At 42.3% G+C, this 27,853-nt stretch overlaps 2 protein-coding genes across 5 annotated transcripts; both read right to left on the reverse strand.

Annotated features, from left to right (window-relative positions):
- Positions 1–686: 686 nt before the first annotated feature.
- On the reverse strand, positions 687–17,838 carry LOC107192505 (tumor protein p53-inducible nuclear protein 2). 4 transcript variants are annotated; one of them, XM_015581785.1, is made up of 4 exons: positions 17,751–17,838; positions 4,500–4,689; positions 3,036–3,424; positions 687–2,293 (listed from the first exon to the last, which is right to left on the reverse strand). In XM_015581785.1, the coding sequence occupies exons 2-4, from the start codon at positions 4,660–4,662 to the stop codon at positions 2,138–2,140; spliced, it is 708 nt and encodes a 235-aa protein (XP_015437271.1). In that variant the 5' UTR covers positions 4,663–4,689; positions 17,751–17,838; the 3' UTR covers positions 687–2,137. The 4 variants fall into 4 exon arrangements, with proteins under 4 accessions (XP_015437271.1, XP_015437270.1, XP_015437269.1 ...); XM_015581784.1 differs by lacking the exon at positions 17,751–17,838 and adding an exon at positions 16,323–16,577; XM_015581783.1 differs by lacking the exon at positions 17,751–17,838 and adding an exon at positions 16,268–16,285.
- Positions 17,839–20,881: 3,043 nt separating this feature from the next.
- On the reverse strand, positions 20,882–26,210 carry LOC107192500 (uncharacterized protein F13E9.13, mitochondrial). Its single transcript, XM_015581776.1, has 7 exons — positions 26,201–26,210; positions 22,296–22,373; positions 21,855–21,937; positions 21,641–21,781; positions 21,371–21,570; positions 21,152–21,279; positions 20,882–21,066 (listed from the first exon to the last, which is right to left on the reverse strand). Exons 2-7 carry the CDS (start codon positions 22,369–22,371, stop codon positions 20,882–20,884), a joined length of 813 nt encoding a protein of 270 aa, XP_015437262.1. The 5' UTR covers positions 22,372–22,373; positions 26,201–26,210.
- Positions 26,211–27,853: the final 1,643 nt, after the last annotated feature.

Raw genomic sequence — 27,853 nt, forward strand, 5'->3', positions numbered from 1 at the left:
CCCCCCCCCCTACACAAGGGATTTCGTCCAATGAGGACATGCCACGCCCCCTGGGGCCGCGTCCCGGCGAATGACAGCCTACTTAAACGTTACACCTAAATATTACTCGATATTTTTACCGTTCGATATCAATCGATATTACATTGAATGCGTGCCGCTAAATAAATATTTTATTCGGACACCCATTAATAGACGTTACATCGCAGTGTCTAACTAGCAAAACGCGGATGCGGTTTATTGCTTAGAGTCTAGATACCCTAACTGACCGTTTCGTTTTTTTTTCTTTTTCGTTTACACTCTGTTTTCTCGGACCTAACCTATGGACAGAGACAGTGTGTGTGTGTGTGTGTGTGTGTGTGTTGTTTAGTCTCTCGAGGAGTATTACACACGGAGCGTCGAATAGCCTGGGGAGAGGGGGAGGAACGCTCGTCCAGTGTAACATAACATCTATTAACGAGCTTCCAAAAGACTACGCTGGTTTAACTGACCACGGTTGGACCGTTTGGTGTCCGAGCCTGGACCACGGATGCTTATGCTGTAGGTATTCTATGAAATTCAGTTAAATAAACAGTCGAACCAAGTTCGATAAACTTTTGAGTGGTTTAATCCTTTAATTGTGGAACCGCACACTAATATTAAAGGATTAAGAGAAATTTTCGTCTGCTGTCCGATATAATGGAATCCTTAACCCCTTGAATTGGAATGCCCTCTTGAAATTCCCAGAGACTACAGTAGTGAGGAATATCCTTTATGTTAATGTGCTTATGGAAGTAACATAATTTTTATTTAATTACTTTCGACATGACGTCTCTATAATGTAGACATTCGTGCTGACTACGGGTTAGATTCCAAGGCTAGGGGTTGAAGAAAAAAGGAAATTTCTGCACAATCATCCAGTGACCAGGGGATTAGCTATCGACGCCACGGGCGTGTGTTTAAAAACAGATTCTCTGCTATCCGCCAAAATTAATCATTAGCTACGTCACGAAAGAGTCTAATCGCGAATCGATCAGGATAACGAGCCCCAAAAGCCGTGGTCCCGAATTGAATTTCTGGCCTGCGACATGTCTACGTTTAAACGTGTTTTTCTCAGTGAACCAGCCCCGAAAAGTTTCTTTTCGTCGCGAAATAAAACGGATCAAACAAAGCGAATGTGATGTCTTGTGACACGGGGGAGGGGGGGGGAGTGATAGGGAACCGTTAGTTACGCTAACTTATCTTCGCTACGAGAGAAGGGCGTAGGGTGGGGGTAAACGTCTTAAATAAAACTAACGTTAACGAGTATGAGTAGAAACACATTTGCCCATACTAACTAGTGGCTAAAAATATACACGCGATTAAAGAGAGTACCATAAACGTGTCCCCAACAGCCCTCCGGCATACCCTAAACCGAGCCTCATCGCGGTACCGAACCCCGTTTTCTTCCATTTTTCTTCCCGAGGCGGCAATGTGTTCCCGCCGCAACGGATAGCGAGACTTATGCTCCCGCCATCTCTCTTCTCGATCTGTAAATAGACCGTGGGCCGACTCGTGCCAAGTTTCAAGAGACTTCGGATGTCATCCGTGCTTTGGTACGGCTCCCAAATTGCGTAAGGTCCTTATATCTCGTGTCCTTTGGATGCACGAGGATTGAGAGAGTGAGAGATATATAAGGGACAGTTGCGTTTCAGCTCTGTGTGTGTGTGTGTGTCGAGAGTAAATAAAAATAAGTTCTCGAAACGTTCTGCGAGCTAGGCAGCGGCTCGATTAAAGACGGTCGGGCGTTTGAGCAGCGATGAGATCGCCGAGAGTATCGCCGAGGGGGCTGATGGGTACATCTTGGCGAAAACCCGTCCTGTCGTTGCTGGTATCACGTATACCTCTACGTGACACTCTTGTCATTATATCGATGGACGATACACTGTCGACGCGCTTGGAGCATGAACGCGACAAGGGATTAAAACTGATTAGTTCCGCGTTGGTTCTTGGTTGGTTGCTCCTCGCCTGTCCCGTTTAGTTCTTTCCTTTCTTTTTGCGTGTGTGTCCTGTTTCGTGGGTTATCTTCTTATGTTTCTTTTTTTGTTGCTTTTCAGCTTGCTTTTTTTTCTCTGCTTTAGGAAGAAGGTACTTGAGTACACCTTGGCCTGAGATCGAATGACTAGCATTTCCGGTTGTTGTTCGCGCCACTGTTCTGGACACGCAGACGGTCCTGACGGCGGGGCCGCCTGCCTTTCACACTGAACACCTCCCGGAGCTTGTTGCTCCTCTCCAGGCGACCTCGCTTCAGCGACTGGGTAGACCTCTTCTCGAGAACCTGGACAGTGTTCGAAGGAACCAGTTAGGAATTATGTCTCAGAAGGTAGCTAACTCTACTTAACCCTAACCCAATAGTACCTAAGACGTCTACCTAGTTCATAGGGTAACCAAAGTGTTTGGAAGACCATAGGAATCATGTCTCAGAAGGTAGCTAACTCTACTTAACCCTAACCCAATAGTACCTAAGACGTCTACCTAGTTCATAGGGTAACCAAAGTGTTTGGAAGACCATAGGAATCATGTCTCAGAAGGTAGCTAACTCTACTTAACCCTAACCCAATAGTACCTAAGACGTCTACCTAGTTCATAGGGTAACCAAAGTGTTTGGAAGACCATAGGAATCATGTCTCAGAAGGTAGCTAACTCTACTTAACCCTAACCCAATAGTACCTAAGACGTCTACCTAGTTCGTAGGGTAACCAAAGTGTTTGGAAGACCATAGGAATCATGTCTCAGAAGGTAGCTGACTCTATTTGGGCCTAGCCCAATAGTACCTAAGACGTCTAACTAGATCATAGGGTAACCTAAGTGATTAGAACACTATTGGTAATACACCAAATCGTCGATGAGTGTTCGAAGGCTCCGCTGAGTGTTCAGACGTCATCCCCAGCACTGTGCGCTTGATTGGTTCCACGGGGGATCCCGCCAGTGGTGGATATGACTTCTGAACATTCAGTGGAGCCTCCGATCACTCATCGATGATTTACTGTACTAACGTTGTAACGACTGGAATGGGTTACCTTCTGGGCCGATCGAAGCTGGGTTATCCTCTTCTCAGCGGTGACACGACCGACAGCGGGTCTACCGTCGTGGATCGCGGGTCTGCGGACAGCTTGGTCGTCCTCGGTTCTTCTTGGGGCTCTACGTTCCAGTGAGACGACAACGGGCACGGTGGACACGGGAGGGTGCAGAACGTCGTCCTCGACGTCCCGTTCTTCGGGCGCGTCCGGTGTGGGCGGTGGAGTGTCGGGGGCGACCGGAGACGCTGTCGCTCGGTAAACGGACATGCTTGGATGCTCGATCAGCAGGTCCTCCAGGGGTGATGTTTCAACGTTCACGGGGCTGGCCCGTGTGAAACATGCGGGTGGCGTTACATACCACGACTCCTCCAGCGCGGTCGCGCCCTCAACTGTGGGTTCAAATAATCCTCGTTCAATCCTCTGTTCTTCATATTCTTTAAGCCCCCATTTTTATTAGCGAAATTTCTGCACGCTTCTGAATAAAATCATGTTAATCCTATCGGGATCTCCCGTAGAAGCTGGATCCCTTTAATCAATAATGCTGCTACTGGGGCTACCGGTAATGAGGAAATTTGTTTTTTTCTTTTATTTTAAAATACTTTTTTTAATGATAAATCATATAATATCCATCAGGCATTATTTAGATAGAATTAGAGAAAAATTTGTTTGACTGAACAATAATTTGTAAATGCAATCTTACGTTTTTTTAGTCAACTTTTTTAACAATATTATCAATGTTATGGATTACGCTTTAACCATTTTCGTTGGGATTCTTGTTTCGTGTTTTATGGATCAACTCAACAGTGCGGTATTATACATATAATCACTAGAGCTATTGTAACAGCAGTATTCAATAGAGGTATTGTACGTAGACAGTAGAGGATTTCTAGGGAAAGGAAATCCTTGAATTGGATAGTATCAGTGTGTAAACTGTCAAGGACAATATTTTACTCCACTCTACTATTGAGTGTACCCTGTGCAGAATTCTGGAAAGGGTCTATATTATACGTAGAAGCCTTAACTACAGTCCTGTTAACCATTTACCCAACCTTTTAATGTTTCCTGCATCTGACAGGCTTCAGTTAGTAGCAACGCGTTGATTTGAAAACTCAAGCCCTCCCCACGTCTTGGCTGTCTATTAAATTAAGCCTATCAGCTGAGTCTGTATTCAGACAAGACTGCATTTCGATGCAAGCTTATTAATCCTTTTTTCACACTGATGATCATTATCAACTTTTTCAATAATAATCTACAAGTAGCCCAATTAGTTTCTGCCAAATGTGTAGACCCTTCGATAAGCAATTACTTCGGCGCATTTCAGTTCAAACACGTGTCTCGTTTTACACCTCGAAAGGGTTCAGCCCCAGATCCAAGGGGTGAGAAGCAGTGCGCGGATTGGCAAAGGGTCGAGGAACTTTCACGAACTTCTCGAAAGCTTGCTTTGAAGTGGGGGTTCGGACGTACCTTCACGGTCAATGAGGATCCAGTCATCGCCCTCAACCTCCACCTGATTGAGCCTCGCCATTACTGGAAGGGACTCCGGGGTTTCGTTATTGGACCCATCCCGTGAATCTTGCGTGGAGGTGATATTACTCCCGAGTAAGTAGTTTGCCAAGCTGCTCAGCATCCTGACCTTCTTCTTGCTCTTCAGCGCCTGCAACGAGAACCAGAGCCGAACCGGTCAAATAAAATATTCCATCGGATTTGAAACTTAATATTGAATGCGTCTCTGGCCGGGTTATCAAAGGATTCGGGGGTGGCCTGTCTGCGGGGATTCTCGGAAGGGGTTATTCAAATAATCTGTCGGTATAAACGTTCTAGACAACATGGAATATTTCCTGTAGACTTCAAGCGACTGCAAATGTTCCTGGATACATAGGTATTCTTCTCGTAAGGTACGAATGGAGTCAAATTGAGCTTCTAACCAAGCAGCTGAGTGTCAAATTGAGTCCCAACTGATGAATCTGGCCTTATAAAGTAGTAGACACAATTTTGTAATCGTTGGGGCGACAAAACACGATCTTCCGAGGGGAATATTGTACAGCGAACTGGTTCCAAGAACTCTATCGATACTTCAGGCGTCCGGAAATAAGTTCCTGAGAAAACTTCTTTGAAGACAAATGACGACATAAGACAGTGGAGGAATGATTGATCCGTGTAGAACCTAGTCGCTTATAGTACAGTAGAGCCTTCAATAGCCGAACACCTCCATTATCCGAACACCCCCAATATCCGAACACTGAATATCCGAAATATCCAAAATCCCCAATATTCGAACGTTCTGTTATCCGAACTTTCTACTCTCCGAATCTTCTACCATCCGAACGTTATACTATACGAACGTTCTACTATTCGAACATTCTACTATCCGAACGTTCTACTGTCCGAACATTCTACTATCCGAATGTTCTACTATCCGAACGTTCTACTATCCGAACGTTCTACTATCCGAACGTTCTACTTTCCGAACATTCTACTATCCGAACGTTCTACTATCCGAACCTTGTACTACCCGAACGTTCTGCTATCCAAACCTTGTACTATCCTAACGTACTACTATCCGAACGTTGTACTATCCGAACGTTGTACTATCCGAACGTTCTACTATCCGAACGTTGTACTATCCGAACGTTGTACTATCCGAACGTTGTACTATACGAACGTTCTACTATCCGAACGTTGTACTATCCGAACGTTCTACTATCCGAACGTAGTACTATCCGAACGTAGTACTATCCGAACGTTCTACTATCCGAACGTTTTACTATCCGAACAGAGTATCTCCCGACAACGGATGTTTTTCCTTCTTTCAAATATGTAGTGCTTGCATTACAATATACACTTACTGCTATTCGATTGAATTCTACGCAGTTACTTATGTTGAAAAATTTCTGTAACTCAACAGCCAATTTCCTACATTCGAACACATATGTTCGGATATAGGAGACTCTACTTTACTTCGCCGCGGTGTTACCAGGGGATCGATAAGTCTGTCAGTACCTAGCGATCCACCAAGCCGCGGTTTATCGCGACGAACGCAAGTCGTTGTCGTCGGTGTCACGCGAGCCGCGCAATTGTAAACGTCCATGCAGAAAGTGTATTCGCGTTGCAAGAAAGAACGTAGCGTCGACTATCGGGTCCATGGTCACCATGTTATAATTATTTCAAGCCTGTTACACATCGGACAACGCGACGCGAGGCGGGGATTTACGTTGAGTCCTGACGAGAAGCGCTCGCTAACGAGTATTGTAAAACCGAGTATCCGCGAGGATCGTCCAATGTGTGTGTGTGTGTGTGCGTATCGCCTTGCAATTATTTTACGATCGTTGCGCAATGGAAACTGCGTGAGAACGGCTCGACGAGGAATTCTCCGCCGACGGGACACTTGTGTTCTGGGATTCGTTACTTTTTTACTAGCGAAAGAACTTCGGTGACATGAGAATTCCAAGTTTTTTGAGAATTTACTAGTTGTTCGGGACCTAAATAGAAGTATCTGGCAATTTCTTGTTTGGTTGAAAATACCCCTTCGACGTTAATGTGTTTTCATATTTTCCTTAATAGTTTGAAAAATATAGCAGATATGAGAAAATTGTTATAATGTTGAATGGCTTTTTATGCTGTATGCAATTGGGCAAATAGATTGTTAAAAATTTGTTTATTTATTTGTTTATTTATCACAAAATTGTTTTAACAATTTCGTCGTACAATTTTGCAGAAAAAAAAGAGCTAATGAATTTTCATGTTAATAATTTCTTTCATATTTACTATAGTTTTTATGATATCAGAAAATAGGAGAAGCAAAAAGTAACAAAAAAGAAAGCACCTAGGATTATTGAGGTTCTCTAGAAACCTGCTTGAAGTTTAAAAATATAAAAATATTTAGATTACCGCAGAAATAAATAAGCAATTATTATTTATGCCTTTGAAGTAATATAGATCTTACAGACAAAAATGACAGTTAAGATTACGTCACTAGTTTATTAAGAAAACAGTTGATTAGTCACTTATCAGAATAAATCGCTGTAGAGCACTGCACTTTAACCCGAAGCATCAGTAATATTGAATAATAATTTTCATTTTTCTCCTCTTGTTTTATCTAAGTACATTTTTCTAAAACATCTGTCAGTTTTCTCTTATTTCGATCTTTCAGTAATAAACCGACATATATTCTTTATCAATTAATCTTCATCAGACTGTACTTCACAGACATATTCTTCTAAATATTTCGAGTAACAGCAACAACTACACCAAACAACACTCCTCCATAAATCGTGCCACAGCCAGATGTGCCGATCACGGGAAAATTGTGCAACATATTGTAACAAGTCGAAACCAATTACACACGTCTCAATAAACCCGTATATTACGCGAAATACACAAAAATGTCATTCCAATATCTCCATTTACACACTTCCCAAAAACAAACCAAAGTCAATAAAAGCGTCACAGTTTTGCACAAATTACCGAAACTTCTACTTGACTGATCGACTCCAATATCAAAATAATTCACTAAAAAAAAAAATTCCAACAGATGTTACACTTCAATTCCACAAATTCTGCTCTCTTGATAATCCAACACACGAAAACAATTCTCGTCCTCGAAGCAATTAAAAAATCATCCACTCCAAATCGTTTCACACACACCTGGTTGATGAAAAAACCCGAAAAAATTTCTTACAGCGTCGCAGGTTGTTAAGCCGGCAATTAAAATATTCCACAAACTCTCACAGTGCGGTGTTTACTCACTGATAATGGCTACAATCCGATAACATTGCGCGGGAGAGAGCGGCGCGCGCGCGACAGCCGACAGTCCGCGCTCCCGGTTCGTCCGACGATACGAGAATGATTCACGGAATCAGTGAAAATACGAAAGAACCGACCTCGCGCGATAGTATCGCGGCTGAACATCTGTTTTGCTAATTTCACTTCATCGAACAGATAACCGGACGTTATCGCGTGACGCATAATGATCGACGGGATGTTCGACCTATCCGTCTATACTTGATTGAACTATTCAATTGACCATCGAAGGCCAATTAACACGGTCATCGTGCTGTCGGTCACCGGTGACCGTCACACGAAATCTCCCATTGATGCTTCGTGAACACTGGTGACTGACAGAAAACCCATCGTTTAAGCTATGTCGGTCACCGGTGACCGTCACACGAAATCTCCCATTGATGCTTCGTGAACACTGGAGACTGACAGAAAACCCATCGTTTAAGCTATGTCGGTCACCGGTGACCGTCACACGAAATCTCCCATTGATGCTTCGTGAACACTGGTGACTGACAGAAAACCCATCGTTTAAGCTATGTCGGTCACCGGTGACCGTCACACGAAATCTCCCATTGATGCTTCGTGAACACTGGTGACTGACAGAAAACCCATCGTTTAAGCTATGTCGGTCACCGGTGACCGTCACACGAAATCTCCCATTGATGCTTCGTGAACACTGGTGACTGACAGAAAACCCATCGTTTAAGCTATGTCGGTCACCGGTGACCGTCACACGAAATCTCCCATTGATGCCTTGGTGAAAACTGGTGACCTACAGAAAACACTCCGTTTAAGCTATGTCGGTCACCGGTGACCGTCACACGAAATCTCCCATTGATGCCTTGGTGAAAACTGGTGACCGACAGAAAACACTCCGTTTAAGCTATGTCGGTCACCGGTGACCGACACAAAACTCCCTGTTCATGCAACGTCGGCCACCCGTGACCGAAAATTTTATTCAACACCCTGTATACATTAGACGTGATTCAGTCGGGGATTGTGTTTACGACGGGTCACTAATAACCCAAACGTAGCAGCACAAAGGCTGGAAAAAGCCAAACGCCACAACGAAAGTAGAAGAAGAATAGGAAACAAGATATCCCAAACGTTGATTTGGCGCACGTGCGCGCGGAGTGCACACGTTTAATCGAATCGCCGAAATGAACGTCACGCAAATATACGCGTCCGATTACGCGCAAACAATTTATTCCGCAGCACGCGTTCCCCTCTAAAATCCCATGTTTTCGGAGCAGACCTGGTGGAAACGTCATCTTGGTCTATTAATACTTTTTTTTAGTGATTATTTGCAGGACACGTGTCGTGCTAAAAGTTCGTGGATACACGCCTTTTTTTAGGTCTGAATAGAGGTCGGGTGTCTAGAGGGTATGCTCGGGAACGGAATAGGTGAAATTTGAGAAAGGCTTGAAAGGAGAAAATTGGTAACAGTACCTTTTTCCGTTCCAAAATTTTCTCATATGGTGGCGTGCAATGAAACTCCAATAGAATAAAAGTCCAAAGATTGTGTTAGAGAATGAAATCGATTCCATGTAATGTAGGCGACAGCTGTGAACTTAGTGGCGGTGAAATGTGTGTTTCAGTGAAAATGGACTTAATGGATTTTTATTCTACGCCCGTTATACGTAGAATGTTCTCGTATGGCTCGAGACTTTATTTCTAAGACACCCTGTATACTAATAAAACGGGTGAAAAATAGTAAAAAATCAGAAAAAATAGTAAAAAGCCACTAGGTTAAAGGCGAGTTTAGAAAAATTATTTCACTAAATATATTGATTTTCGTTGATTATAATATTTTAAAAACTGGTATATACCTTTTCATCGGATATATCTCAAAGACTACTCCCCACATTTCTACTTTCATGTTTTCCAGTTTTGTCTACTTTTCAACGTTTCAGTATTCCTAACCTAGTTCTGTCTGAAACTACAAAAATAATGAAAACAAAACAAGGCCAAAAGGAAAGTTTTCAAAACGTGTTTTACCGAATATGTTAATTTCTGTTAATCCATAAAAGATATGATTAGAGCCACATCAAAGATACGTCACATCAATATAACCTTAAACTTTTCTGCTTTCATCGATACAAGAATTGTTTCCATGGAAGCGCAAGGTACACTCCTCTGTGTTTGCCAGCGAAATTAGGTCAATTTCGATCGCGATCCTCGCGAGTACGTTTTTCTTCTTTTCAAGCAGGGTATAAATATCCCGAGTCGGCTTTAAAGCTCCTCCGACTCTTCTTTTCGGACGCTTACGCGATCGCCGCGACTATCGTGATCGCGATCTCTCGATCCTATAACGCGTCGCGGTGGCTGTTACCTCGTCTCGTAGACATTTAATTATGCTAAGTATCCCTATCCCTGACGCAATCATGTTAATGGACAAATGGGTACAGTTTTTGTACTTATGTACTCCGTGAGACACACCGCGGATCCTTGAATCGTCGCGATCGAGACGCAACGACGGCAGCCGCCATTTTCTATTCCGTTCTCGGTCGAATCGATAGTTACGGAAAGCTTTCCACGAGTTGGAATCGTCCCTGTCTTTAATTATTGTCGGTAGAGTCTCTAATATCCGAACATCCTGTTATCTAAGAGCCACAAAAATATGAGATCCACAAATATTTAAACAAACCGTCAATTTTCTTGATCTTTATCTAAATAAACGAAGTTAAGTATTACGAAAGTGATTGTTCTATTATCCGAACACTTACATCTCCCAATTATTAGGTTAGTGCATATAAAAGATCGTATCTCTAGAGTTCGAATTTTCGATGTTATGTCGAGAGGATGGCCAGAAAATATCAACAACAATTATTGATAATAATCCACGACAAACAATAACAGAAATAGCGTTTAAATACCATTGCGGAAACTGTCATACGTGTGGTTTGAGTTTCATTTGCAAATACCGACATTTTGTATATACCAACCTAATAGTTCCGATACGGGAAGCTCCACTGTATTACAATCAGTATTGTCACTAATTGCTGGTGGAATGCAAATGTGGGGGGGGGGGGGAACGCTATCTTGTTTTCTTTTCACGCGGACATCACAGTGAACAACAGAGTGCACGAGTACCCGGTTTTACTCCATCCTCGTGAATCATAATCGGACTAATCACGCTGGTTACCTGTTTTATCGTTGCGTCAGACGAAGTCACTGATTTCATCGCTTGAAATTATACCCCAGGCTTTCTGATATTACGGGCGAGCAGCACCGTGTTCCCGACAAACAGTTACGAGCGTTTGCGAAACCTTGCCTCCCCCACCCTCCTCCTCTACTATTGTGTTATCTGTTAAACCGAATCGCGGACACGATTACGATTTTCTGACCGAGTCATCGGAAAAGCCGGTTGCTAACCCCACGAAGCGGAGTAGGATCGAAGCGCCGTAATCTGGTTTATAGGTTAGGCCAGCGAGACCTTGGTCTCGCGGAAAGAGGATGTTGAACTTCGTCCTTCATTTTTAATATTTTATAAGGGATGATAATAGCAGTGTTGTGGAACCAGAGTATTTTTTCTTAACACATATGACACTGTGAGGCACATTGATTTACTAGTTATGAAAATTTATAAATTGAAAAAAGTAAAAAAAGAAAAAAAACTGTCATTTAGCTATAGCATTATTCCTATGGCCGTGTCACCGATGACCCATCGATGCAAAGAACCCTAATATTTGCGAGTATACATGTATACACCTATTCATAAGTATTAGGACACACAAAATATGAAGTAAATATCATAAGGCATTGTGAAATTGTTGAAGGACTCGAATATATATCATTTAGGGGGTATTAAAATACACAGAGAACACATTATGCTAACATAATGCAATAAAAGTGGCCCTAAATATAAGCCCTTGGGAGCATGTATAGTGTAAGTAAATTTTTTAAAAATTGTAGGTTAAGATCGTACAAAGATAATACTGACTCCATTCTATCTTGTGCTTAAGTGGTGTATGTCTTACTTCATTAATAACTCGACAGAGGATGTTGTGTGTCATCTAAATATGAGTTGATATTGATCTAAATAAAAGTATCTGGATATACTCGGTATACTCAGTATAGTTATTATACACATAATGATGTCATCATGTATGAACACACAATTATCACAGTATTTATCAGTATAATCAGTATGCCCAGATATACTCATATCAGTATACTCATATAATCCTCATACTCAAATATGATGTCATGACACACATGACGAGTATACTCAATGTAATCAGTACACGCAGATATAGGTACTCATATGATTATACTAATTCAGGAGATTATTTTTCCCGATCTCTACTAAAGCCCCTACTATCCCAACACCACTAAAGCTCTCAAAGCCTCATATATGGACCGTTTATTTTGAAAGTGGTGCAAGTCCATTTTCTTTTGTTTCGAGAAAATTAAATGTTAGCAGATCTGACAATTAAAAAATATAGGTTTTTTTTTAACAAAGCATTGGAATTTTTTAAGATATTAAATACTAACTAGTTATAAACAAAAAGTTTACACTAAGTTAAGCATAAATTAAAGGACTTACATCACTTTCAAAATAAACGGTCCATATATGCTTCTCATGAAACATCACATATACCTCATACAGATCAGACGTGTCCCAAAACTTCAACCAAGTGTCTAAAAACTTATGAACGGCAATGGTATGTGTAATGGGTCACATTTGACCCAGTAGTCACCTCCATAAGATCCATACTCCGAGGGTTAATCCATCCCACAATCATTTCGACGTATATACCAATTCCGACACGAAGCAGCCTCTCTCTCCCTCTTTCCTTCTCTCGACAGTCCCTAGCTGCATATTCGTTTCTAAATCCGAATACTGGCTGGCCTGCGTCAGAACACAAACGGAGCACAGCCCGCGCGCCCGGTGAACTCAGTTTTACAATCGGCGCTGGAGCCGCGGCGAATTGACGCGGGCTTGACAGCGTAAGGTTGCCCAGACGTCCAGTTAAGTAGGCGGAAGTGAACGCCGCGAATACGAGAGCGTGTGCCGCGTGCACACAGCCCCGTTTATCTGCCCGGCAATATCTATATCCGCGCAATATATTCACTCCGTTACAAAGTGTTTCCGCGGCGCAATACCGGTTACGTTAATGACTTAACGCATACGACTTTTCCGTTCATACTGATTCTATTGTTCGACCAGTTGATATTGCGTGACGGTCACCGGTGACCGGCGCACCGTGAACGGAAAGTTATGGACCTATGAGTGTTGACAGTCACGATGTGAACGGAAAATTATACGTAATGTCGTAAATGTCTGACGGTCACCGGTGACCGGCGCAGCGTGAACGGAAAGTTATGGACCTATGAGTGTTGACAGTCACGATGTGAACGGAAAATTATACGTAATGTCGTAAATGTCTGACGGTCACCGGTGACCGACATACAGTACTGCGCTCATGCTTTGTGTCGGTCACCGGTGATCGACAGACACTGTCACGCCCACACCGCGACGGTTACCAGTGACCGACACAAGGAGTAACGCAGTCTCTTGTGTCGGTCACCGGTGACCGGCACGACGGTGATTGTGGCATATGTCTGCTCTACTAGCACGGAGGTCCGCGATCATCGTAGTTAATCACAATAGAGAGATAAAAAAAAAGAATTTTCGTAGAATTGTGAAAATTTTGGAAAAATTATTAAATTTTGAAGGAATTGTTATAACTTGATGCTCGAAACAGAAATCACCGAGAGAACAATTGTTAATTGGCATGGTTGATCGCGCGAATAGATCAAGATCACTGGGACGGGGCAAGAAACAGCAGGAAGATTAATTTCACTCGGGAAGGTAGAGAAAACGCGACGAACTGTGTGCAGTGGACACGGGGGCCGTGGAAAATTTTTCACCGAACGGTTACGATCGACCAGTGTGCGAAGCTTTTCTTCTGCAATTGCTGTGACCGTCGTGAGTCGTAGACTTGGCCGCCGCCGCGCAAAATGCAATGAGTTATGAGTCAGCGCGTTGCTGATTCAAGGAGTAATGATGTGGCGTGTGCGATTTTTACGGAAAACTATTGGACTTGCTGCTACCGTCCACTATAACACGTACTTTGGAACCGGCGAACAAAAGATGATTTTCCATGTAGACGAATGAATCAAATGTGTGAGTAGGCTTGTTTTTTGTTTCAGCACACATTCTGGAGTAAAGGAAAAAAATAAGGGAGACCTTAAAGGAATTTGAAAAATTAAACACCAAGTACATACATACAATATGTAGGTAGTATAATCACTTCGAATTGGATTTGATATTTAAAACTCTTGGAAGTCTTGATAAGTATTGAATCTTGAGCATTCTAACTAAGGCCTTCAGGACCCATCGAAACTTTCAAGGCTCAAGGCTATCAAGACTCAATTTAAGACTCAAGATTTAAATTGAAAAACTCAAGATTCAAGATTGACGACACAAGGCTCAAGATTCAAGACTTATCAAGACTTTCAGGACATTCAAGAATGTTAAGTATCGTCTCATATTCGAAGTGATTCAAATTTTCACACTACTGAAAAACTTCGAAAATTGAGATTGAGGTGCCCATCGCCAGTATCAGATTACTGTCATAAAGAATCTAATGGACTAACAGCGTCGGAGTCGACGCGCCCAATTAAAAAGGCTACAGAACGAGATCCCCCTCGTACCAACGGAGAACAGTGCGTCGTTATTTTCTATGACCTAAATTTTTCCACGACCCGTAGCCTCTCCCAAGTACACACTCACAGAGCTCTAACGGAATCCGTACCACAGAAAAAAAAAAATAAAAAAAAAACGATAAAAATTTCTCGAACACCCGCTACATTTTCCCAAGACCAAAGAATACCCACCAACATTTGTCATTTCACGTCGTCTAAACCGTAGACCAGGGCACACCTAATCATCGATTCACTCCTAACGGTATCCCCCCGCGAACGAATGATAAATCACGCGAGAGTCCTAGCCTAGCCTGTTCGCGAACTCCGAACAGAGGGATCCGTACACACCATTCTCTTTCCCATTGGGACGGTTCGACGTGGGGAGAGAAATGATCGGACCCACGGTCCCCAACAAACCGACCGCTGTTGGCCAGCCACACGCATCATTGCCGAATCAATGAATACGATTGTCGTTACAATCGCCAAAAGAAACATTTCCGTATTTATCGCGAAAATTATGTAACGTCCCGCAGCACGGTCACGATAGTTTACATAACAACGAGAGCCGCGACGAGCGTTGGCATCTCCCCACCCTCTCCCCCAACGTCATCGCAACTGGGCGAGAAGATGACCGACGGCGCGCACGAAACTGTCGATGGAACCCATTAACGGGGTCAACGTGTTCGTCGTTGAATCGTCGGAAAAAGTATCGCGAGGAGGGTTGGAGGTGGGGAACGGAGAAATTACTGAAACCAGTTTGCGTCGGTGTGTAGGAGGGGGAAAAGGAGGCAAAGACGAGACGATGATGAAATTTCTGTACAAGTTTGCGAGGTTTCTAATAATACGACGGTAGATCGATGAAGGCCAAAATAGAAGACCCGCAGGACAATCCGCGACCTGAGGAACTTTCGAACACCCCACAGTCGATTCAATGAACCTACGGGGGATTATCCAATATCCACTTAATCGAGTTTAAATAATCCAGAGGATCCATCTAGGAACCGTGAAAACTGTCGCGTGATGTAACCTCGATTAAATGTCAAATTTCCCTAATCACTTTCACAAACATCTCCCAAAACGTCAAAGAACCAAAGATTTGATCCGAGTCGAAAAACCAATGACTTGGCCCAAGTAAAAATTCCAAGGATTTGACCTAAGTCGAAAAACCGATGGCTTGACCCAAGTAAAAATTCCAAGAATTCGACCCAATTGAGGAGGACATCGGTATACACACAGGTGACGAAATCGAGGCTCTACCTTGACGAATGCCAAGTCCAATGCTCGATGTTCCGCGAACCGACCGATCAGCGAACCCATTAAGCGCGCGGGTAGTATATATTCTTACCAACCGAGAGTAGTCGGAGTGTCGCCAATGCGGAGGATCTTTCTCTGTCCACAGGGAACAAAGAAGATAGTTAAGGCGGAGAGTCAACGGGGTAAGAGCCGAGAGAGCACAGTCGCGGAGAGATGTGCTCCTTGGCTTCTTTCTCTCTCTCTGGCCCCCCCACTCGCGGACTCTTCCCTCGGCGGGTTGCCTACTGCACAAGTAAATAGAGTCGTTCGACGAATCACGCGTACCAGAGAAAGAGAGAGAGAGAAAGATAGTGGAAGATCAGGGCAGAACACCGAATCACACACGGGTGTATATTCGGTGTGGCGGGTTAGGAGGCTACACACATCAGTTCCTCTCTCTCACTCTCTCTCCCTCTCTCTGTGTGTGGCTTGATCCGTGGATGAAAAAGGATGTGTTGGAGGTTGGTGTGTATCGGTACCGAGAATAGAAGCATTGGCTCACGCACCATTTGCGAATCGGCGACATTGCACAATTGACCGTCTCGGGACGAGAGAACTCACCGAGTCCAGGCAACATAATCATTCTGTCACTGTTTTTTTTTCTTTCTGTATGTGTGGTTTCCCTGAACTAGAGTGTAGTGTTCGACGCGACAACATGACACACGGGGGAAGACGGTTGGAGGAAGGGATATCACAGTGGGTAACCACTGCCATTGCCCTTGCACTTCTAACAATCCATGCGTCGATCACCAAAGCGGTTACCAAGCGCTCCTGCACTGCATTGTTTCGATCGAATATTCCCCACTACTACACTATATATCATCATCTCGTTCTCCCACTCACTCGCTTTTCTCACTCTCTCGCTCCAACTGGCATCCTTCGTCTATCGCATTGACGCACACACGGAACACCAGAAAAAAGGGAGAAGGCTTTTCTAGCTCTATTTTCTTCGCACTCTTCGATCCTGACCGACCGACCGCTTTACAAGGCCGTTACTACTGGCTGTCTTCCTAATCACTTTCACAAACGTGATTCTTGTGTGGGGCTCGCTCCGTCGATAAGAAATATTCGTGAAATGTCACACCTGGGTTGGCACCCGTCATCCGAAAGAATTCTTCGTGTATAAACACACAGCTTGTTTGTTTGCTTTTCCCTTGACGACAACACAACACTATGTCCGTGTACGTGTTCCGACCATCATCGACTCTCTTGGGTCGTTAAAAGTGTGTAGTGGCTACACAATAGTACCGGATAATGATGAGTCTAGCTAGAGAGAGGAAGGGGATTTGTTTCTCCCCACACGGTCACCCATCCCAACAAGGACCGTGACTAGAGCACTTTTGCTCCAAGATTAATAAAGAAGCCTTTCTCCGGGCCACATTCGTCTGTCCCCACAAAACGTCAAATTTCCATATATACTTGCACACTGGCTACGTGACAACGACCTTGATCTCGAATTCGCGCTCTGTTGCCGCTCCGAAAGAGGGACACGGGTGGACAAGTGTAGTCAAGCATTCGAGTAGTTTTCCTTCGAGTGGGTAACGTAGTTAAGTAGCAAAACCCACACCACATACACACATTGCAGTTGTCAAACCACTCGCGTTATTATACACACACGCCAGGCAGTGGACACATTCTCAGTCTATACTTCTCAACACACACTAAGTTTCGTCTTCGCTCCGAAGATTCCCCCTGGTTCCGTCCCGTTTTCTTCGCACTTCGTTTCCCTTTTGCCCTCTGTAGCCCTTTCTCTCGCTCGGGGGGCCACGACACACAGTTGGGGGGGGGGGAAGAGGGGAACCCTTTTTCCCCGTTCCTCTTGATGGCTCGCTCACTAACAGGTAGACACGGCCAGGGGCAGGTAAGAAAAGAAGAATAATCACGAAACCGAGAGAGAGAGGGACTACACAAAATGGTGAACGACAGCGATAGAACGAATAGAGGAAGAGAGTATGTAGTGTTATGAAGCAAAAGGAGAGAGCCACTCGCCTGAACAGTGTTGCGTTTGAGGAGCCGTGGTAGCAACTGCCCGCAGTAATAGTCGTCAGCTGATTTCGACTGGCTGGCTGGGCAGTCAAGCCGTTGCCGAGGGGCGAGAGCAGAGGTACGGAGGAGAGCGCGGGTGGGGGGAACGCGAGCAGCGGGGAGAGGGCTTTTAAAGCGATATCAGGGACGTGTAATCGTGGCGGCTCAGGGCGCCCTTTCCCTGTCATCGATCTCACTTCACCTCCACCAGCGGCTATATCTTGAGGACCCATTATATCTGGGGAAAAAATCAATGATTTTCACCTGTGATAAACAATCCTCGTGTATATAAACATACACACACACAGACATTGTTCCAGTAGCTATTAATATCCCCCGTGCAGTCAATCATTTGGCGATCAGTGACACCATCTAGATTTCGATTTTTTTTTTTCGTATCTATTGGAATATCGGTTGATCGATGAGGTTTGTTTTTACAGATTAATTAGAAAAAAAGATTCGGTAGATGCACGTATGTATATAAGAGATTAAGAAAATCGCTGTGAATGGCAGGAACCGGAAAAACGATGAACCGACTTGGGGCTGGTTAGAAGACGGTATAAAATATGTATACAAAGCCGCGGGCGATAATGCCAGTAACATTTAACCGTCTGTTATTTATGTTATTCTCGATGCAACTACACCGTCAGAGGAGGGCTAACCCGTCGATAATAATGATTACCGAAGCTCGGCCAGCTGCGGAGGCGACTGACGTGTGTCTCGGTCCGCGCTGTCAAAATAACGTTTTCGCAGGAATCCCAGAGCCTGAGAGAGCACTACATCGTGTGGTGCATGTAGACATGGTATTTCGGAGCGATTTTTATTTTTACGCCCGACCTTCGCAGGCTGGTTAGAGTTCGCGGTTCGAACAGTTCCGCGAACGTCATCATCCGGCGTAACTCCAATATTTCGCAAGTTACAAACAAAAGCGCTCGTATTTTTAAGGGCACATCATCGCCTGACACAAGACGTGGTGACGATCAACGAGAGAAGCAAGATACAGGGAGAGGGGGACAGGGCCCAGGGATCCATTGATTCGGCAGTGAGCAGTTATCGTGGGTGGGGGAACGCTCAGCTGGGCGAACAGCTGCTGGTCACTGTTAACGCTGGGGACACTTGGAAAACTTCCTTTTTACACCCAGGTCTGTCGATTGTATTTCCGTTAGTTCGCGAAAAACAACGTCGCGCGTAACCCACGGATATCATCGAGGGCCTGGAAAAGAATGGATTCCCTGTTTCGACGTGGATCGACCAGCTTAATTATCCAGCCCACGCCATTATGTTTCCCCCGTTCGGTACAAAGCAGTTTTCAATTTAGCAGCGACATCGCCTATCTAACCCAACTGGTGGCAAGATGGTAGCTTCGCAGTGCTTCTCAAAATAAGACATGAAACCTTGGTGTAGAGTCACTGAACCTTATGCGAAAACAGTCGAGCTGTGGAGAATCGGTTTTAGGTAAACACTGGTTGTAATTTAGGAACTGTAATCATTGGGATGCTACGGTTGCAGGTACACACTGTACTCATTATAATGTATATATAGTTTAATCGGTGGTATTATTGTATCTCACGTAATCCTATTGTTATGTATGAATGAGATTAACGAGGTTATGAACGGTACTGATGAGGCTTGCTCGAGTGATGTATGCGTGCACAATGGGATACACGGGGAAATTGGGTGAAATTGTTGATTTTTAGAGTGAATGGAAGAAAATCAGAATACCACTGTTGAACGGTGGCATAGTGGCAGTCTGACTAGCAGCTAGACGCCTGCGCGAATCAGCCCTGTCAATACTGGTTGGGGGATCCCTTCGTTTCCGTTTCCCTGTTGGGATTGACACGAGTTAATGCACGAACGGTAACCAATCGTACACGAGAACTTTTTGTTTCTTGTACGACCCAGTATCGTCATACTCCACCGTTCGAATTGATTTTTCGAGGCCTTTGATAGATACTTGAAAAGAATGAGTCAAGAAATGGATCTCTATATTTTTACGTTTTTCCTCTAAATTCGTAACATTCACCAGTTATTGAATAGTTATAGAAATAACCTGTATGCGGTTTCGAGGGATATAAATTATCAGAATGCGGTAATAGATTAGAAACGTAAGGATAATGGAGTTTTAATGGTTCGACTCGCCGCCATATTTGCGACGTATGTAGATAACCGTCCACCGATGCAACACGCAACAGCGAGAAATTATGACAAAAGCATACACATGAAATAATGGACACGCAGAAACGTAATTATAAACCACGAATTTCATTTGTGAAAGAAAAAATTACTCTTCACTCGCCATTTTTATTTCCGTTGAATTATAAATATGCTCTTACGCTTTCTTCCTAGAAGTAAATATCTGTCTCTGCATACTTATTGCGTGTATATTGCTTTTATATACATTGCGGAAGTAGTGCGCGGCGGATATTCGTCAATAATAAATACGAGGACGCATACTGAATTTTCCTGTTGGCATGTTCTCAGTATCACGAGCACGGTGTCTAGATTTGGCACATACTATACACTGAAAACGCGGGAATTGCGCTGCCAAGTGGCGAATTCTGCAATCGTAAATCGCATCTCGATATCCTGTCGCGTACTCGGTCGCCTATGAAAATAATTCGATTATTTCGGGCATGAAAACATAAACGAAAGTGAAAAAATATCGCCCCTTGTATTTCTTGAAACATCGATGAGATAAATTCCCGAGGAATTTATCCGAAATTATAAAAAAATGCCACGTTTGTAAATTTCAGGGATATATGGTCAGTGATTTTATTACAATAAATTCGGTTCGGTTTCCGAGTTTGCACCCTGCCATTAAATGCCTATTCATGCACACAGTGGGGGACAGGTTCCGTAAAACCGGTTGCGCGTGTTTCCGCTTTACCATATAATTAAGCTTTTTCTGCCAGTACATTTGAATTTCCGATTATCGTTAATTATTGAAACGTTGTTCGATTAACAAGAATGGAAAAAAAGTGCATCACTTATGGGTATATGTAATCTGTATTGATAAGCAAGTATTGAAAATATACTTGTGAAAAGTAATAAAAAAATATAGTACTTTCGTAATGGAAATATTATCTTCTCTATAATTATATGCATTTCATTTTCAACATAAAATTCTTAACTTTTTCTTGGTCAACCGCATTGCTCCAAACTCCATTAACTTTGAAGTGTGATCCTATGATTATTGCATCAGAGGATACGTAGTTTTCTATATTGTTTATTGTAACACCGGATCCAACAAGTATAGGGCCTTTGGCAGTCTTTTTAATCTCTGTACAATATTATTTTGATAAGGGTATTAAATATTTGTAGCAAAATCTACAAAAAATTATTGACTGATATAAAACAAAGGATACCTTTAAGTTCTGTTGTACTAGCCGGATTACCAGTGGCAGTTCCTGTCAGTATTATTCCATCAGCTAAGAAAAATTCTGCTGCTTTCACTGTTTCTGATAAGCTGACATCAGAAGTGACAGCGTGTGAACTATTCAAGAAGATATCACAATTCTTAAATTAATAAAAGAAGTATATATATCCAATGAAGTTCCTCGTGACACTGAAATATCACCAATCACCTATGTTTTTTTTTAATGTCAGCAAAAACAAGTATATCATTGGCATCAACTTGTTTTCTGTATCGTAACAAGCTACCAGCACATGCATCTATGAATCCCTCGTCCGCAATATGAGAAAAGACAAACCCTTCTGCCCTGATGAACTGCAAGTCTGCAGCTTTTGCTACAGCAATTGCTTCCTTGTTACAGCCTGCTAAAATCTATTATCACTTGTTCTCAGTAGATGGTTAAAATTATAATCGATGCAGCAGTTAATCTGTAGTTTTTTACCTGTATACCACATGGTATATTTTCAGGTAATATTCTTTTAATTTCTGTACACACTCTGGTCATCATTGCTGTAATTTCCGGAGATAAGTTTTTGGCTTTTACATATGGAATGTCATGCATATTTTCCACTAAGATACCATCCTCAAAATAAAGTAAAATAGGTTTCTCTGTTACAGGGTTAGGTATACTTTATATATTTTACAATAAAACTTACAACATTGTAATCTCTGTATATTGCAGCATCTCTGACTGCATCATCTATAATCTTTTTTGTATTATGACTGTATAGAGGTGTGCCTGAAATACATTAATTGAAATCACTAGCTTCATAACTCATTAAATACTTTCACAAAAGAATGTGCTTCTCAAGTAAACTCTTTTTAGATACTGTTACTTCATTGATTAACAATGTGAAAAATATGCTGTTTTCAAAAGAACATTATTTACAACAGATATTTTCATCTATATCAGGAGCAGAGATACACCATTGTATTGGCACTTAAAAACCAACAGTGATAAAACTAGCATTCAGTAATTTTCGTAATGTTTTGTTTTTGCAGAACAATGTAACACAACACAATAATCTAGGCACTAGCAAATTTTTAAGTAGTGCAAAATTTTGATCAATCAACAAAAATTAATAAAAATTCTGTACCAGGTAATGCAGCAACATGTACCATTCCAATCACAGAACACTTTCCTTTTTCGAAAAGTTTATGAAAACGTAACATTGTTTAAATTCAAAATAAACGAATATAAGTTACAGGCACTTGTCAATACTTGCAAGGTACAGCGTGTCTCTCAGATAACCGTGCTTTGTGTTTGTTTCACAGAATTTCGATTTAACAATCAGCTGTTTGATACGAAGGGGACTGCTCCGTCTTTGTTAGATAGCACTATGTAGTCAAAAAAAAAAAGAGGCAAAATAAGGTTGCCGAATGTCAGCCGATCCGTTGGACAATAAACAAATAATTTCAATTTGTATTATGGTATTTAAATATATCAATATATTGAACATCAAAATATTTACGAGCATTTAATGAATTACTGGCAGGGTTCATTGATTATTCAGTGAGTTTGTAGATTACAGTAATTTTCCCTTGACTTGATTGATAATAATCAAGAGATAAATTTAATTGCAACAGTATCCGACAGAAGCTTTGTGTTAAAAAATATACGTTTCTATGATAAAACACATTTAATGCGAGTGACAATTTCTGGTAACGGTATTTTCGGTAACAAGTTTACCATCAGTCGATAACCCTTTAACACTATGGCGCCACACTAGAAATCCATTGAACCACCATCTGTGAAACCGTTACAGATTCAAAATCAGAACGTTTCGCATAAGTTAGCTTTCAAATTTAAAATACTATTTCGAGGAATTTATAAGTGTAAGTAATTAGTATAACAATAATATTATTTAACACAGATGTTTGAGCATATATTGCAGTGAAAAATCCAAAAATTACAATATGTATATCTTAAGGATTTTCATTCTTAATTTAACAGATGATGGCGACACGAACTAGAGAAGATATTATAGCGAGAAAATTTAACAAATAATACTTATTGCCTCTGATTCTGCAAAACATGAAATGTTATGTTACTGCGTCTATTAATGAATCTATTATTCGATTAACAATAGTTTAATTTATTTATACAGTATTTATTGTATGAAATTTTGATCGTATATCTAACAATTTTTAATACCAGAATGCTAAATTCCTCTCTCATCTATTTTATCACATCTATAAAATTGGCTGCACTCTTTTAATTTCTTCTTATTAATCATTTGCAGACAAATTAGATTTTTGTGTATAGGTTTTTATGCTTTTACTCATAATTTAGTTTGTATTTAAACTGTACTAACCGCAACTTTACATGTTTAATTCAGAGTTCCTCAATTTAATTTTCTTTCGCAAAATCGTCTCCGCATCTCGTCTTCCCAGCCACCCCGGCAGTAATCCAATATTTTATTTCAATTTACACCACTTGTTAAGCGGGTCCACTCGGTAAGGGCTGTGTACTTTTCCCGTAGACACATTTTGACATGCGTTCCGCGTCCCCTATGTGTTCCCAAGCGGCACGCGCGCATTTCGTCCGTCAGTGTCGCTCAGTCCCTCAGACGGGAGCGTTCCGTGGAGTGTTCCGGAAAACATTCTTTCTTAACACGTATTTACACACCACGCATTACACCTGATAAATCACCTGTGTACCGAAGAATCAGTGTCCGACACATAGAATCATTTGTCAATCCCCTGGTCACAGTGATCACTTCATAGACCCCTAAAAAAGTTCGTATCCCCAACATACATCGATATCGATACCCCTCGATCACCGGATTATTCACGTGATAAATCGTTGGCCCACCTAGACAAGAGACTTAACGCCTTCGTGTGATGTTTTAGGTGGAACGCTTGTGTGGTGGTGATGCTCGTGGACCCCAGTGTCGATCAACAAGTAGCTCGTCGCGTGTAGCACACCGGCCACGGAAACCTAAACAGTGTACAACAGTTCGAGCCCCGGTTAGGGTATGGGTGGTTATCTTTCCTCGCCGTAATGGGAATGCAATTACTCGTCTGCCAGTCGAACGTTCGATCGTTTTCTTCCAAGCGTGGTTGAGTGACGTTCTGACAGAATCGCGATTGAATAAACGCCGCTGACATTCGCAGCATATCGATGAATTGCACCCTGTGTTGTATAATCAAAGGCGAGCCTTGAGCTAGTACCAAAAGCTAAAAACTGACATGACGGTTATAGAAGATCCTAGATCCGACAGTGTATTTCAGGCCAGTGATTCGATGTTTCATATCCAACAGATGTAGACGGTTCGAGTGATTGGACGCGGCCAGGCCCTAGCCTGGCAGCAGAGCCTGCTACCTCTGGGTGGCAGAGGTTTCCAGAGTCAGGCTCATCGCGTCGGTTTGAAGAAGATCGAACGGGTAGGAAAATTCTATTGATTGATCAAACTTCATCGCCTTGTGCGTCCCCCTAAGGAACATTAGCGCTTGATGAATCGGGTGTCGAGATTTTCTATAGCCCCAAAGCAATAGGGACCCGAACGAACGATCCAATTGGGGGTCGTCTGGGGGAATATCGAAATTGATACGTTTCTTTGAAAAAAATCTTATCAATGACCTGAAAGGACCCAGGCCTTAAGAAGAAGGAAGATTAGAACTGTTCTCGGAGTGATGTAGCCCAGATGGCGGGAAAACATGATCGAACACCCTCGGTGCACAAATTAGAGGATCCTGTCGTGTCGGGTGACGGGAGATGAGATGTAATCGTGATTCTGACGGTAGAATCGCGTCACCATAGGGTGGTCTTGGTGTCCTAGAGACGCTGGGCGGTGTACCATTCGACACGGTGGCGGTGACGTCGATGCACATTTGCGCGCGAATCTTCGCCTGGGCATGGGACCTGTTCGTCGGTAGCGCCGCTTATCCGATGCAGCATGTAAGTAACTCGTATGTGTGTGTGTGTGTGTGAATCAACGCTATCTCTTTGATGTCGAGACTTGGATACCGTAATTCACGAGCTCCTACAAGAGGAAACCCATTTGCTGACGTGCTATCCACACAGGTTTTGACGTTTGGTGTATACGCTAAACTTAGCCTATCAATATCCTATTCGGACCCTTGCGATTTTGGGATTAATACTAGGTTTACGGGCACTTATCGTGTAGGTATCTCCACGGCACGCATCAACGAACCCGCAGATTTTCTTTAAAAAACAACTTGTTTTATGTAATACACAATTTATGATCTCTGAAATTAATGCATAGCTATAGAGATAGGTATACCACATAGAGAATTTCGAGGTTAGAAAGCATTCGAAATGCGTCGAAATGACGCGTCCCGTAAACCTAGTGTTACCCAGCGTCCTATCGAATTCAATGGGGAAATTATAGCAGCTTTTCTATAAATGTTTGAAATTAACGGGTCCGTACAAAGGGTGGTCTTCGCTCTGAAAGCGGATTACAACATAGATGTTCGACGTCGTTCGTAATGCGGTCCGATTAAACTGCGAAACATTTCAGAGTGAATTATCTACGCCGTCGAAAACTCCCGGATAATTCTGGGAGCCCGATGACGCCCTCGAAAATTCATTTCTCGCTCGTTGAAACTTTTCCACGGGTAGCAGGGCGCATCCATTTTCACTGGATTATCATCGTTATCTAGGAGAGACTCGCGTGGCTCGTCTTCGTTGCGGGCCGGTTGTTATTTTTAAACGGGGACTAAACAACAAAAAAAAAACAAAAGTTGCCGTTGGAAGGAAATGGTAGTGACGACTTTTTGTCGAGACAACCCGGAAAATAGCCTTCGCGATCGATCGATCGCTTTTTCTTATTACACGCCAGTCGACTGGCCTTCCCCCTCCCCACTCTCTTCCCCTTCCCTCTTCACTAGGTTTGTGCGTTTTGTGTTGCTCCCTTTTAACTGCCCCTCCACCCCGACGGAGAACCCTTCAACTCGGGGAACAATCTGTTGCTCGAGCGGGCGAAAGTTTTCTCGTTCTCTTTGAACGAACCGCGTTTTTTTTTTCGCGAATGGCAACATGTTTTCAGCGCGAACGCAATGGAACTGGGTGGCAAAGCCATCAAGCCACGGGATATTGACGGTTTTGTTGGCGGTACAGAGGTCCCTTTGGACTCTTATGGTGTCGTTCATTCAAATTTTCAAATTTAACAAATTTCAAATTTATACTAATGATAACACGACTTTAATACAGCTATACTGTTATTAGCAGATGACTCTGTTATTAGCAGTCCGATTGAAAATGTTTTTGTCAGGTATAGCATGGTTTCAAGAGAGCTTTAACGTGATTATAGCAAATTTTTTGACAACTCTTTTTTTTTCATGATCTTTCAAGGTCACCTTCAATTTATTGCCAATACACCTATAATTCTTTTACGCCCATCTGTTAGAGGATTTCAAGACGAATTCGGTAAGTATCATAACATAAGATGTGTTACTTTTTTTTTTAATTGAAGTTTTGAAAGAAAATTGAAAGTGACCTTGAAAAATCATGAAAAAAAAAGTTGCTATAATCATGTTAAAGCTCTCTTGAAACCATGTTATACCTGATAAAAACATTTTCGATCGGACTGCTACTAACAGTAATTTCTACTGATCACGATTCGTGGTTCACCCTGTATATGTGTAAATGTTTAAGTGTAGAATTAAATCAGAATTTTGTGTTGAAATTTAGTTAGACTTTTCTATTACGTTGGATGACAAAGGACGTCATTAAAAGTACTCTGTTTCGGATATATTATTCTGTGTAATTGTAGAGCATCTCTGAGACATATTACAGACTGTTACGCGAGAATCTTCATTTTCGGTTCAAATGGCTATCCTATGCTCCGTGAACTCCTTTGAATATTCCTGACGGTTTTCCTGTGTAATTATTCCATCTCGAAATACATTGGACTAGTTGTGTGTCCCATGTCCTACAAATTTAATGGTATACTATCTTGGATGCTACGTGTCCCATTGCCACTCTGTGATATTGATCAATAAACACAATAAATACATAGACGGACACTACACTTCAATTACACTAGTAAACTAGGATCTAAGCTATACGTAGGCTTCCTTTTGGGTACCATCAAAAAGTATCAGATTGACATCGTACACTATCACCAAATACTTATTAAATTTAGACCCTAACCTCTTTTTATTTCGACAGCATTGAACTATACAACCTTGTCCAATCAATGTTCCCAAAAACTATCAAATTATCGCCTTTCACATAATATTCCTGCTATCTTGATGGACTATCTGTCATGCCTAGACCTAGTAAGTTAGGTCTACACCTGCTAGGTAGTTTAAGAATCTAAAATCGAATTTGTCAGCATCAAATTATACAACATTGCCTAGTCAGTACCCTAACATCAGTACCCCTAAAGAGTATCAAATTAACATCTTTCACATGATATTCCTGTTGCCCCGATGGATTATCTAACAAACCTAGATTTAAGATCAAATTCCACATATAGTCAACTGTACAACCTAGCCCGATCACTACACTAAAGAGTATCAAATTGTCATCTTTCACATGACATTCCTGTTGTCGTAATGGACTCTCTAGCAAACTTAGACCTAACCTAGATTTTAGCTCCAATTCGACAGTAGTGAACTGTACAACCTAGCCGAATCAGTACCTCGAAAATGATTAAATTAACATCTTTCACATGATATTCCTGCT

Source organism: Dufourea novaeangliae, unplaced genomic scaffold (assembly GCF_001272555.1).
Source record: "Dufourea novaeangliae isolate 0120121106 unplaced genomic scaffold, ASM127255v1 scaffold378, whole genome shotgun sequence".
Classification (NCBI taxonomy): Eukaryota; Metazoa; Arthropoda; class Insecta; order Hymenoptera; family Halictidae; genus Dufourea; species Dufourea novaeangliae.

Excerpts from the sequence above, each read along its gene's own strand:
- LOC107192505 (XM_015581782.1), bottom strand. Across the intron at positions 3,425-4,499 it reads GATCCTCATTGACCGTGAAG|TTGAGGGCGCGACCGCGCTG; the intron begins GTACGTCCGAAC and ends TTGAACCCACAG. Across the intron at positions 2,294-3,035 it reads AGCTTCGATCGGCCCAGAAG|GTTCTCGAGAAGAGGTCTAC; the intron begins GTAACCCATTCC and ends AACACTGTCCAG.
- LOC107192500 (XM_015581776.1), bottom strand. The coding sequence starts at position 22,371 with ATGTTACGTTTTCATAAACTTTTCGAAAAAGGAAAGTGTTCTGTGATT. Across the intron at positions 21,938-22,295 it reads ACATGTTGCTGCATTACCTG|GCACACCTCTATACAGTCAT; the intron begins GTACAGAATTTT and ends AATGTATTTCAG. Across the intron at positions 21,571-21,640 it reads ATATACCATGTGGTATACAG|ATTTTAGCAGGCTGTAACAA; the intron begins GTAAAAAACTAC and ends AAGTGATAATAG.